The 13,725-nt window shown below is 48.0% G+C and overlaps 1 protein-coding gene across 1 annotated transcript; it reads left to right on the plus strand.

Annotated features, from left to right (window-relative positions):
* The first annotated feature begins 777 nt into the window (after positions 1-777).
* Positions 778-2,398, plus strand: LOC137840935 (janus kinase and microtubule-interacting protein 3-like). Its single transcript, XM_068653024.1, has 2 exons — positions 778-1,101; positions 1,181-2,398. The coding sequence occupies exons 1-2, from the start codon at positions 889-891 to the stop codon at positions 1,295-1,297; spliced, it is 330 nt and encodes a 109-aa protein (XP_068509125.1). The 5' UTR covers positions 778-888; the 3' UTR covers positions 1,298-2,398.
* The last annotated feature ends 11,327 nt before the right edge of the window (positions 2,399-13,725 follow it).

Raw genomic sequence — 13,725 nt, forward strand, 5'->3', positions numbered from 1 at the left:
TCGGCACCAAAACGTTAGAGATTTGCTCACTCCAACTTATTTTGCAAGAACCACACGGGAGACAAGCAAGTTCTTTTAGACACCTGCAGGTGGAGAGATCACTCGCTACAGGAATGAAATCTAAAAGTCTCCTTCCTGCAAGGGCATATTTATTTGGAGGAACAGAGTGGGGGTGAGAGTGGACATGTTTGGTGTACCCCCGGCCTCTGATAAGATCAGAGCAGGGGGTGTTTTACACTGTTGTGGGAAACAGAACAACTTTGATTGCTTCCCCTGCAGCTGGTCAATCAAGCAGAGGAAGCAACCACTTCATCTTACTCTGCATTGTGAGGGCAAGACAAGATTGATTTAATCATTATAGTTTACATTCCAACATAATCCTACGATAAAGATAACCTGGAAAACCCTAACAGTTGACGCTGTGCCTTTGGGCTCTTGCAGAATCTCACCAACGAGGAGCAGGTGGTCATGATTCACGCCAGGACCCTTCTCACCCTAGCCGAGAAGGTAACGCGCACGTCCACGCACGCTCTCGCACGCTCTCGCACGCTCTCGCATTCTGCTTATGTGACAGCAGCCTTTCCTCAGTGGTTAGAATACATCAAAGTGACCAAGTCAGCACTTCAACAGTAGATGTTGGACATTGAAAGTGAGAAGGTAGACAGACACGCGACATCAGCCAAGGGGAACTCCGGCAATGTGCCCCAACAATTCTGACCTTGAGCTGTGCTAGGATATGTTCTGTAAGCAGAAGGGCTACCTGGATGAAGAGTTGGACTTCAGGAAGCGTTCCATGGACCAGGCTCATAAGGTAAGTCGCCCTCAAATCTCCCGCCGGACCACTGATGGACGAGGATTGCGGCCCAGAGGATCCTGGAGCTGGAGGCCATGTTGTACGAGGCGCTACCGCAGCGGGACTGCCCCGCCACGGACGGCGAAAAATCCAGCCACGCTGGCGTGAATGACGTGCTGACGGCGGATCAGAGAGAAGAGCTTAGGAGCGCCGTGGACCAATGGAAGCGAGCCCTGATGTGCGAGTTGAGGGAGCGTGACGCTTGCATCCTCCAAGAGAGAATGGATCTGCTGCACAGCGCGCAACAGGTAAGGGCCCAAAGCCAGCCCGGCACTTACTTGCACGCTTACTGGCTTTTGAAGGCCACTTTCCATTTGTCCGTCCTAGAGGAACAAAGAGCTGAAAGAATTCATCGAAGCTCAGAAGAGACAAATCAAACAATTGGAGGAGAAGTTTCTGTTTCTCTTTCTATTCTTCTCCTTGGCCTTCATTCTGTGGCCCTAACACCAGCTGGTGAGTGAGCTCCAGCGGCACCGCACTCGACACCTCCGATAAACTGCCAGCCGGTCTCAGACGTTGGCAGACGCTCCGATGCCGACGTATACCCCCCGCCACGGTGACAGAGGCACCGCGTCACACCGGCGCTCATCCAATCAGAAGGCAGGAAAGGCAAATTCACATGCAGGGCACTCTTGAACCAGAAGAGAGCGCCACAAAAAAACGGTTGTTGCCCCAAACGCGCACTAAAAAGGGTCAGAATAACAAGAGTCCCACCGGCCAGCCGGGGCCACCCGTCCATCCATTTCTTCAGGGGGGAAAAAAATTGGAGTCACCGGTGAGTACATTTTGCATTTAGCTCTGCTTTTCTGCTTCTGTCTTCAAGTGTGTGGCATCCTGCGACCAAAGATTCAAGCAACCCCAAAGCGGTTGACCTCAACGTCCCACCACCATGCCGACCAGAGCAGGTGACATGATGCTTTGGACATCCTTCCGTCTCAGATGCCCAAAAGTACTCTTTGCCACATCTGCGGCAATACGGTGTCTTTTCAAAGGTGCAAATAAATCCAGCGTGGGCGGAACACGCACGTCTTCGTTTTTTCCCACTTTGTTTGTGTGACAGCTGTTGTGAAAATTTTATACAAATAAAGTTGTATAGTACAGGTTTGGCCAAGCCACAATTCCTGAACCGCATGCTGTCACGTCTCGTCCCCAACTGCTCCACTATGTGTCTGTTGTCTTGGTTTCTGTCTGTGTGCTCGCCCCTCCCCTCCTGTGTGCCCATGATCAGTGTGATTGTTCCCACCTGCCTCTCGTTACCTGTCTTGTATAAAAGTCCTGTCTGCCCCTCTCTCCCGGTCGGATCATTGGTTTTGGTATTGGTATTGGTATTGGTTTTGGTATTGGTATTGGTTTTGGTTTTGGTTGCTGTCGTTCGGTGTTGTCGTCCTGTCTTGGTGCCGTCATGTCCTGCTGTCTTCTTGTTCCACGTGCCGGTCAGTCAGTCAAGTTATTGTTTAAGTCATGTCAGTTTACCGAGTCTGTATTTTGAGTTGCTTCAATAAACCCTGGTCCAAGCTGCACTTGGTCGTCCTGCTCCATGCTCCACCCGACCGTGACACATGCGGCTCTTTGCTTGGATTCATGCGGCCCTTTTATGTTCATATCAACATTTGTGTGTGTGTGTGTGTGTGTGGGGGGGGGGGGGGGTTGTGCATGTTGGCTTCACTTGAGTTCAATTTGGTATTTTGGTCAAAAGCGCATGTGGTGAAGTTCCACAAAGTAGGATGGGCAAACACATTCCAGTAAACTATTAGTGTCAATTGGGCTCTCGAAATGGCAGAGAAAAGATGCACAGCAAAACGGAAATATGTAGATGAACACAGGACGTTTTTATCAGAGTGGGAAAGTTTATATTTTTTGTTGAACGTGATGGCAAACCATTCTGCCTGTTATGTCAGACCTCAGCGCATTTCAAAGATTCAAATCTTCAGCGCCATGCACTTCAGCTCACTCCATGGCTAACATTGATCAGGCGTCGAACCCGCAACATCATGCTTAAGAGGTGGACATGCTAACCAGTGCGCCATTATGTCAACGCATAATAACTAAGTCTACTGATCAAAACAGCGGTTACTATATAACGTTGCTACGTCGTGGTCAAGTGACGCAGACAAGACATCAATGGACGGACCTTCCTCCGAAATTAGAATCCGTGGGCAGAGTTAACTTGTTTAAAAGGGAGTGGGCCGAAGAAATATTTAATTTATTTAAATCTATTTTGAGTGCACACCATTATGCCAATGCATAACAACTGTAAATCTACTAAACAAAACAGCGGTTGCTATATGACATCTGCCACGTTGTGGTCACATGACAGACGTGACGTCGATGGGCGAAACTTCCACCGGAATTCAAATCCGCGGGGAGAGTTAACTTGTTTAAAAGGGAGTGGGCAGAAGAATTATTTAATTTATTCAAATCCATTTGGAGTGTGCGCCATTATGTCAATGCATAACAACTGTAAGTCTACTAAACAAAACAGCGGTTGCTATATGACGTCTGCCACGTCGTGGTCACGTGACGCGGACGTGACGTCGACGCCTACTTTACATCCCACCGATCACAGGACCCCTCGGCTGCATAACCGCGCCCCCTTCCCAACCAATCGGATTTGCTATACGCGAAAACGACGCCAATGGGCGGGCTCTTCCGCCAGAATTTAAATCCGTGGGCGTGGCTTGCAACAGGAAGTAGGAAAATGGCGATGTTGACAAAGACACAGCGGATGGTAACTTACGACTAACGAGAGAAATATTTTTATTTTCTGCTTGCAACTGGACCGTCCAGAGTGTACACGGTAAGTACAACTCATCGTTTTTAAAAAGAAGTACTTTTGTTGCCCTGAAAAGCGAGTGAGTGTGGCGTTTGGGGGGAACGTCGAATTTCGGCGATTATTTCGACTGGTCAACGGTTGTAAATGATTGCGTTGATTAAAAACTTTATTTAACTCTACTCTTAACTTTGCCGTTTCAGATATGCGGGTATTACACCGCGGAAATGACGTCAATAGGCTGAACTGTCGCCAAAATTCAAATCTGTGGGCGCAATGGCCTTGAGCGAGACAACGGATACAAACACGACGACTATCAACAGAAATATCTTTATTTTCTGCTTGCAAGTGGACCGTCTAGAGCGTACACGGTAAGTACAACTCATTGTGTTTAAAAATATTTACGTTTGTGTAGTTTGCGTTGCGTTACATCTGTGAATGTTGGTTGAGGCTAAATGTTAATGTTTAATTTCCTTCCTTTAGGTTCCACGGTGTTTGTTGGCTGTAAGTTTTCCACTGCAAGAAGAGGCTCGTATCATTGACCAGGAGCGAGCTACAAGTATCATTGACCAGGAGCGAGCTACAATGGTGAGTAGCCATAACATTTATGTTAAACACTTCCTATTTCATGTCTAACAGTACTTGATTTAACAAATAACCATAAATAAATACAGTGTGGGCACTGAAGTTAACATATGTGATTATACTGCCTAATCCGTCACCGAGTATATTGTTGCAAAGTAATATAAGATCCAAAGTTGTAATTCAGAATAGTTTTCAAAAGAAGGCCATTAGAATTATATACAAGTCTGATTACCCTGAACATAATAACAAGGTATTAATTAAATCACAAATTCTTCAATTCAAAGATTTGGTAGATTATCAGACAAATAATGTCTAACAGTAATTGATTTAACACATCACGATAAGTAGATTGAGTGTGGGCACTCTCAAGTTAACATATGTGATTATACTGCCTAATCTGTTACAGAGTATGTTGTTGCCAAGTAATGTAGAATAGATCCAAAGTAGTAATCCAGAATAGTTTTGAAAAGGCCATTAGAATAATAAACAAATCTGATTACCTTGAACATAGTAACAAGCTAAGTGTTTAATATGTCCTATGAAGTCAAAATTGGGCACCATCATGTGGTGAAATTTGGAATTGCATCACATCCAATTTTGCCTGGGAACAAACAGATTAAATAAATCTTAGTTTTGAATAAGCCACTCCTTCTCAAACAAGTAAACTCTGCCCATTTTGCGCAGTAGATGCTCTGTTAATATCTAGTATTTATACAAAGTCATAATTTAAATTGCTTTCAACCTTCATTCATCGGTTCAACCAACATTACTCGCTCTTATTACCAATTTGTATTGATTTAACTAAGCGTTTAATACTTCCTATCAGGTCTCAAGTCAAGATTTGGCAAAATACAATTTCAGCAAATCCAATTTTGCCAGGGAACAAAAATAGATTAAATAAACTAAATAAGTCTTCTTCCCATTAAATACATCAGAAAAGTTTGTCTTGTAACCAGTCCTCTTCAAACAAGTAAAGTCTGCCCATTTTGTGCCGTAGATTTTGTGTCTATGCCTAGTATTTATGCAAAATCATAATTTAAACGACTTCTTTCCTTCATTCACTTTGGACATTTGGAATTGCAGCAAATCGAATTTTGCCAGGGAACAAAAATAGATCAATTAAACTAAATAAGTCTTCTTCCCATTAAATAAATTATAAAAGTATGTCTTGTAACCAGTCCTTTTCAAACAAGTAAAGTCTGCCCATTTTGTGCCGTAGATTTTGTGTTTATGCCTAGTATTTATACAAAATCATAATTTAAAGGACTTCATTCCTTCATTCACTTTGGAAATTTGGAATTGCAGCACATCAAATTTTGCCTGGGAAGAAAAGTAGATTAAATAAATTTAATAAGTCTTACTACTTCCCATTAAATAAATTAAATACGTCTTACTTGTTCCCACTCCTTTTCAAAAAAGTAGTTTAAAACGAGGGCCCTTCACTCAACCTTTAACCTCAACCCCGCACGTCACATTGTGTTGTATCTGTGAATGTTGGTTGTGGCCAAATGATAGTTTTCTTTCATTCGTTTAGGTTCCAAGAAAACTTGATGTAACTCTACTTTTAACTGCCGTTTCAGATAAGCGGGTATTACGTCACAGTCATGTGCCGCGGATATGACGTAATTGGCGGAACTTCCGCCAAAATTCAAATCTGTTGGCGCGATGGCCGTGAGCCACTGAGCAACGACGATTATCAACAGAAATATCTTTATTTTCTGCTTGCAACTGGACCGTCTAGAGCGTACACGGTAAGTAACACTCATTGTGTTTAAGGAGATTTACGTTTGTGTAGTTTGACTAAGGTTGTCGATGTAGCTAGCGTTCACGGTAATAGCAACGTGTAGCTGAGGCGCTAACCCTAGCAGAAGTGTAGCCGCGTTGCGTTGTACGTGTGAATATTGGTCGAGGCGAAGTGTTAATGTTTAATTTCATTCCTTTAGGTTCCACGGTGTTTGTTGGCTGCAAGTTTTCCACTGCAAGAAGAGGCTCGTATCATTGACCAGGAGCGATCTACAATTGTGAGTAACCATAACATTTATCTTAAACACTTCCTATTTCATGTCTAACAGTACTTGATTTAACAAATAACCATAAATAAATACAGTGTGGGCACTGAAGTTAACATATGTGATTATACTGCCTAATCTGTCACCGAGTATATTGTTGCAAAGTAATATAAGATCCAAAGTTGTAATTCAGAATAGTTTTCAAAAGAAGGCCATTAGAATTATATACAAGTCTGATTACCCTGAACATAATAGCAAGCTATTAATTAAATCACAAATTCTTCAATTCAAAGATTTGGTAGATTATCAGACAAATAATGTCTAACAGTAATTGATTTAACACGTCACGATAAGTAGATTGAGTGTGGGCACTCTCAAGTTAACATGTGATTATACTGCCTAATCTGTTACAGAGTATGTTGTTGCCGAGTAATGTAGAATAGATCCAAAGTAGTAATCCAGAATAGTTTTGAAAAGGCCATTAGAATAATAAACAAATGTGATTACCTTCAAGATTCAAGATTCAAGAGTTTTTTATTCGCCATGTTTGAGCGTGCCAAACAAGGAATTTGACTTCGGTAAATCACAGCCTCTGTTCAACATTTAGGTGACTAACAACAACACTCAGGACATGTGAAGAACGAAAGATATTCTCAAACACCCCCTGATCTTAAACTCCCAAGAAGGCAAGGAAAAACTCAAAACTCCAGCTAGGGGAAATGAGAAACCTTGAGAAGAGACCACAGATGGGAGGGTCCCTCTTCTAGGATGACCAGGCTGCAATGGATGCAGAGAGGACACATAGTACAAACAGTGTAGACAAAAAAGGTGTGGCAAGCGGGATGTTATTGCACAGTAATGACTCTGAGACTCTAAGAGTGGTGTGAGTTCATCAGAGCGACAGCCTGGGGGAAGAAGCTGTCTCTGTGTCTGCTGGTTTTAGTGTACAGAGCTCTATAACGGCGTCCGGAGGGGAGTAGTTCAAACAGGCTGCAACCTGTGTGCGAAGGGTCTGTTGAGATGTTACTTGCACGTTTCCAGGTCCTGGACAGGTACAAGTCTTGGATAGATGGGAGGTTGATTCCAATTATCTTTTCTGCAGTCCTTATTGTCCGTTGCAGTCTGTGCTTGTCTTGTTTGGAGGCCGATCCAAACCAGACAGTGATGGAGGTGCAGAGGACAGACTGGATGATGGCAGTGTAGAAGGTCTTCAGCAGCTCCCGTGGCAGGTTGAACTTCTTGAGCTGTCTCAGGAAGTACAGCCTCTGCTGGGCCTTCTTCCGGACAGAGTCTATGTGGCCGGTCCATTTCAGGTCCCGAGAGATTGTGGTTCCCAGGAACTTGAAGGTGTCTGTGGAGAGAATAGTATTACTGCGGATAGTGAGGGGTGAAAGTGGTGAAGGGCCTCGCCTGAAGTCCACTGTCATCTCCACGGTCTTGAGCGGGTTCAGGTCCAGGTGGTTTTGGCTGCACCAGTGGACCAGCCGCTCCACCTCCTGTCTGTACGCAGTCTCATCACCGTTCTGGATCAGTCCGATGAGAGTGGTGTCGTCTGCATACTTCAGGAGCTTCACGGAAGAGTCACTTGCGGAGAAATCGTTGGTGTAGAGGGAGAAGAGCAGTGGGGAGAGGACGCATCCCTGAGGGGCTCCAGTGTTGGTGGTCAGGGTGTCAGATGTGATGCTCCCCAGCCTCACACGCTGTCTCCTGTTGGTCAGGAAGCTGGTGATCCACTGACAGGTGGAGGCAGGCACCGCAAGCTGGATGAGCTTCTGTTGGAGGATGTCAGGAGCGATGGTGTTGAACGCCGAGCTGAAGTCCACAAACAGGATCCTGGCGTACTTTCCTGGGGTGTCCAGGTGTTGCAGGATGTAGTGCAGTCCCATGTTGACCGCATCATCTACCGACCTGTTTGCCCGGTAGGCAAACTGGAGGGGGTCCAGCAGGGGGCCCGTGACATCCTTCAGGTGGTTCAGTACTAACCTCTCGAAAGATTTCATGACCACAGATGTCAGTGCAACAGGTCTATAGTCATTCATACCTGTGATGGCGGGCTTCTTGGCCACTGGAACGATGGTGGAGCTCTTGAAGCACGAGGGCACCTCACACAGCTCCAGGGAACGGTTGAAGATCCGTGCAAAGGTGGGCGCCAGCTGCTCAGCGCAGACTTTCAAGCAGGAAGGTGACACGCCGTCTGGGCCCGGTGCCTTCCTGATCTTTTGTCTCCGGAACATCTGGCGCACTTCCTCCTCGCGAATCTGGAGTGCGGGCGCGGCCTCTGCAAGAGAGAGAGTCGGTGACCACGGTGATGGAGGTGCGGACAGAGCAGTTGTGGGGGGAGGTGAGTATGTGGATTGTGTGGATTGTGCTGCAGGAGGTCCCGTTGTGTGGGAGGACCGATCAAACCTGCAGTAGAACCTGTTTAGCTGGTCAGCGAGCCTTGGGCTCTCCACAGGACGGGGGGTTCGTTTCTTGAAGCCCGTGATGCTCTGCAGGCCTTTCCACACTGTTGAGGGATCAGGATTGGCAGAGAGGTGTCTCTCCAGGCTCTCCCCGTAACACCTCCTGGCTTTCCTGACCTCTCGGTTCAGTGTGTTTCTGGTCTGCTTGAACAGGTCCCGGTCGCCGCTCCTGTAGGCCTCCTCCTTGACTTTGCGCAGCCTCCTAAGGTTCGGTGTAAACCAAGGTTTGTCGTTGTTGTACGTGCAGAAGGTCTTAGTCTGCACACACAGATCCTCACAAAAACTGATGTATGATGTGACAGTGTCAGTGAGTTCATGCAAGTCTGAATTTGCAGCATCAAAAACACTCCAATCGGTGCAGTCAAAGCAGGCTTGGAGGTCCTGCCTTGACTCCACTGTCCACTTCCTGACAGTCCTCACCACAGGCTTAGAAGTTTTTAGTTTCTGTCTGTAGGCAGGGACCAGATGAACTAGACAGTGGTCCGAGAGTCCTAAAGCTGCACGAGCCACAGAGTGGTATGCATCCTTAATTACGGTGTAGCAGTGGTCCAGTGTCTGTGCCCCTCTGGTGGGACACGTTATGTGCTGTCTGTATCTGGGGAGTTCGTGTGTGAGGTTCGCCCTGTTAAGATCACCCAGAACAATGATTAGTGAATTTGGTAGAAGTTTCTCCATATCTGTCACCTGGTCAGCCAGCATCTGCGTGGCTTCACTCGCACGTGCGTGTGGTGGGATGTAAACAGCCGCCCTTGAACATAATAACAAGTTAAGTGTTTAATATGTCCTATGAAGTCAAAATTGGGCACCATCATGTGGTGAAATTTGGAATTGCATCACATCCAATTTTGCCTGGGAACACACAGATTAAATAAATCTTAGTTTTGAATAAGCCACTCCTTCTCAAACAAGTAAACTCTGCCACTGGAGGCAGGCAGTGTCTGTCTGTTGAGGTTTTCACCTTGTTCTTCTCCTGCTGAAGTTCTAACTGGACGTCCATCAGTTTGGCTCTCAGCTCGTCATTGGCGGCCTGAAGGGCGCCCGTTCACTCCGCCTCGGCCCGCCCTGCCGGAGCTCGTTTGGACATCTCTTACTCGAGTCTCGCCCGGTCGTCAGTCAGAGATCACAACATTTGTACCTGGAGAGCACAAACGCAGTGCTGTTTTCCACTGGCTTCGGACTCAACTTCAATCGGTACCGTAACTTACAACATCATAAACATAGATCTAGCTTGACTTATTCATTGAATAAATGCAATTAGTTCTTCAAAACTGCATCACGCAACATAGCGTGACCGAGACGGCCGTTATCCACCTGCGTGAAGTTATTTGGTGAAATGAATGAGATGTTTATGACACCATCGTTCTGTCTCTATGTAGATGAAGGGAACTAATCGATTGCTGAAGGTCCAAAGGTGTTGTGATAAACAAACATTTTAGTGATTACTGACATATTTGTGATAAACATATTAGGCAGGATAATCACATATGTTAACTTATTTGTTAAATCGAGTACTGTTAGACGTGAAATAGGAAGTGTTTCACATAAATGGACGACGAAAGGGGTACTCACCATTGTAGCTCCTGCTGGTCAATGATACGAGCCTCTTCTTGCAGTGGAAAACATACAGCCAACAAACACCATGGAACCTAAAGGAATGAAATTAAACATTAACATTTAGCCTCAACCAACATTCACAAACGTAAATATTTTTAAACACAATGAGTTGTACTTACCGTGTACGCTCTAGACGGTCCACTTGCAAGCAGAAAATAAAGATATTTCTGTTGATAATCGTCGTGTTTGTATCTGTTGTCTCGCTCAAGGCCATTGCGCCCACAGATTTAAATTTTGGCGAGAGTTCAGCCTATTGACGTCATTTCCGCGGTGTAATACCCGCATATCTGAAACGGCAAAGTTAAGAGTAGAGTTAAAGTTTTTAATCAACGCAATCATTTACAACCGTTGACCAGTCGAAATAATTGTCGAAATTTGGCGTCTGTGGCTGGAAGCAGACGCCGAGTTCGACGTTCCTCCCAAACGCCACACTCCCTCGCTTTTCAGGGCTACACAAAAAAATCATATTTTTCAAAACAATGAGTTGTAATTACCTGTACGCTCTAGACGGTCAAGTTGCAAGCTGAAAACAAAAATATTTGTCTTGTTAGTCGTCGTGTTACTAACCGCTGTGTCTTGTTTGCCGGCATTGCCGCTTTCCTACTTCCTGTTGCAAGTCACGCCCACGGATTATAATTTTGCCGTGAGTTCCGCCTATTGACGTCATGTCCGCGTCACATGACTGCGACATAATATTATCTAAAACTGTTTGTGCGGTATTGTGTTGTTTTGTGCGGTATTGTGTTATTCTGTGCGGCGTCGTGTTGTTCTGTGCGGCGTCGTGTTGTTCAGTGCGGCGTCGTGTTGTTCAGTACGGCATGGTGTAGTTCAGTGCGGCATGGTGTTGTTCAGTGCGGCATGGTGTTGTTCAGTGCGGCATGGTGTTGTTAAGTGCAGCATGGTGTTGTTCAGTGCGGCATGGTGTAGTTCAGTGCGGCATGGTGTTGTTCAGTGCGGCATGGTGTTGTTCAGTTCGGCATGGTGCTGTTCAGTGCGGCATGGTGTTGTTCAGTGCAGCATGGTGTTGTTAAGTGCGGCATGGTGTTGTTAAGTGCGGCATGGTGTAGTTCAGTGTGGCATGGTGTAATTCAGTGCGGCATGGTGTTGTTCAGTGCGGCATGGTGTTGTTCAGTGCGGGATGGTGTTGTTCAGTGCGGTATCATGTTGTTCAGTGCGGTATCGTGTTGTTCAGTGCAGTATCGTTGTGTTGTCCGTATTGTGTTGTGTTGTTAGTAATGTGTTGTGTTGTTCGCATTGTGTTGTGTTGTTCGTATTGTGTTGTGTTGTTCGTATTGTGTTGTGTTGTTCGTATTGTGTTGTGTTGTTCATATTGTGTTGTTCGTATTGTGTTGAGTTGTTCGTATTGTGTTGTGTTGTTCGGATTGTGTTGCCTTTAACACTTAGCCTCTAACACTTAGCCTCTAACACTTAGCCTCTAGCACCTAGAAGGTAAATAAATAGGAAGGAAGTGTCACGTGCTGGTGCCACCTGCGACGGGACCACGCCCCCCCCCCCCTGTCAGTGGAATCACCGTCACCTGCCACGGGTTCATGGACAGCGCTATATCAGCGCCGCAAGCGCAGAACCAAGTGCCAGTCTGTCCCTTGATGCTGCTTCGCTCATCAGTCCCGGAGAAACTTGACTCGCTTGACTATTCGAAACCCCCGCAGAACCGTTTGTCCTCTCCAGCCCGATCGCCGCTCCAGCGCCGGCTGTTCCCATCATCCCCTTCCAATAAAGTCCGTCGTCACGCACTTGGCTGTACTGTCCGATCCTTAACAGTACAGACTGGCCAACGCTATGCAGTCAGCGAACGACGAGACGGCATTGAGCCGACTGGAGCGAGCCGAGACCGCCATCAGCAGCCTGTCCGCCGACATCCGGAACCTGATCGAGGTTGGTCAGCAACAACAGCTGCAGCAGCAGGAGATGGCCCAAGCCCTCCAGAGACTGTCGGTGGCTGCGTCCCCGGCTGTCACAGCACCCCAGCACCGCCCGTCTGCCGAGGCCAGGAGGCTCGTGGACGTCCCGGAGCCCCCCCTCGGCAACATCGAGAAGTTCAACGGCGATCCCAAGCACGTGAGGGCGTTTGTGACCAACTGTCGCATAATGTTCAGCCTCCAGCCCGTCACGTTTGCGTCAGAATCAGCCAAGGTCGGGTTCGTTCTAACCCACCTCACGGGCGAGGCGCGGCTATGGGGTTTGGCAGAGTATGAAAGGATGGCCCCGGCATGCGATTCCTTCGACGCCTTCGCAGAGGAATTGCTCTGCCTGTTCGACCTGGGATCCGCCGCCGAAGACGCCGCCGAGGAACTGGCGACGCTGCGTCAAGGTAGCCGATCGGTCGCGGAGTACGCCCTTAAGTTCCAGACGTTGGCCGGCAGCAGCGGATGGAACGCGCCAGCGCTCGTTAGCACATTCCTAAACGGCCTCGCCGAGTATATGAAAGACGAACTGGTGTCTTACGATCGCCTGCGAACCCTGAAGGGCGCGATGGACTTGGCGGCCCGAGTAGACCTGCGGATCCGGACGCGGCGGCGCGATCGGGAGAGGAGGTCCCCGCGGAATCCGCGTGGCCACATTCCTCCGTCTGCTGGGGACCCGTCAACCACACCACCCGCCGAGCCCATGGATCTGGGAGGGGCTCGGGTTCCCTCGGAGGAGCACCGTCGATGCCTCTCGCTGGGCTTGTGTTTTTACTGTGGGGAGGGGGGCCATCGGGTGGCGGGGTGCCCGTTAAAAGGCCGGAGCTCACGCGGCGTCGGGGGATCCGCGTGAGCTCGACCAGCACCGTCTCTCCCAGTCCCAGCACGCTCACGCTACAGGCACGTGTCCAGCTTGCGGCGGGCGACCAGAACGTGGCGGCCTTGGTGGATTCCGGCGCGGAGGGGAACATCATGGACATTAGCCTGGCGCGTCAGTGGGGTGTCGGCTTCCTCCCGCTGAGCCCGTCCATTCCCGCGCGTGCCATTGATGGCCGTCTGATTGGCGAGGTGGCTTTCGTGACGGAACCGGTTAAGGTAATGCTCTCCGGCAATCACCACGAGACCATCCAGTTTTTTCTTCTTTCCCTCCTAGGACAGCAGCTCATCCTGGGGCACCCTTGGTTGCGGCAGCACAACCCGGTGCTGGACTGGGAGGTGGGGGTGGTACGGCAGTGGAGCGAACGCTGCCATCGAGTGTGCCTGAAGGCGGCCACCAGCCCACTCGGCAGAGCCCTGCCCAGGTACAGTCCCGACATCTCCAATGTCCCAGCAGTTTATCACGAACTCAAGGAGGTTTTTAGTAAAGCCACGGCCGCTTCTCTTCCTCCACACCGGTCCTACGATTGCGCCATCGACCTGTTGCCCGGCACCTTCCCTCCCAAGGGACGCGTCTACTCCCTGTCCGCTCCTGAGCGCCGGGCTATGGAGGAATACATCCGGGAGTCCC

Source organism: Syngnathus scovelli, chromosome 14 (genome assembly GCF_024217435.2).
Source record: "Syngnathus scovelli strain Florida chromosome 14, RoL_Ssco_1.2, whole genome shotgun sequence".
NCBI classification, from domain to species: domain Eukaryota; kingdom Metazoa; phylum Chordata; class Actinopteri; order Syngnathiformes; family Syngnathidae; genus Syngnathus; species Syngnathus scovelli.

What these genes read in the sequence shown, in the direction of transcription:
- LOC137840935 (XM_068653024.1), top strand. Translation starts at nt 889, where the DNA reads ATGTTGTACGAGGCGCTACCGCAGCGGGACTGCCCCGCCACGGACGGC. An exon ending in TGCTGCACAGCGCGCAACAG is followed by an intron (nt 1,102 to 1,180) that starts GTAAGGGCCCAA and finishes TGTCCGTCCTAG; the next exon opens with AGGAACAAAGAGCTGAAAGA.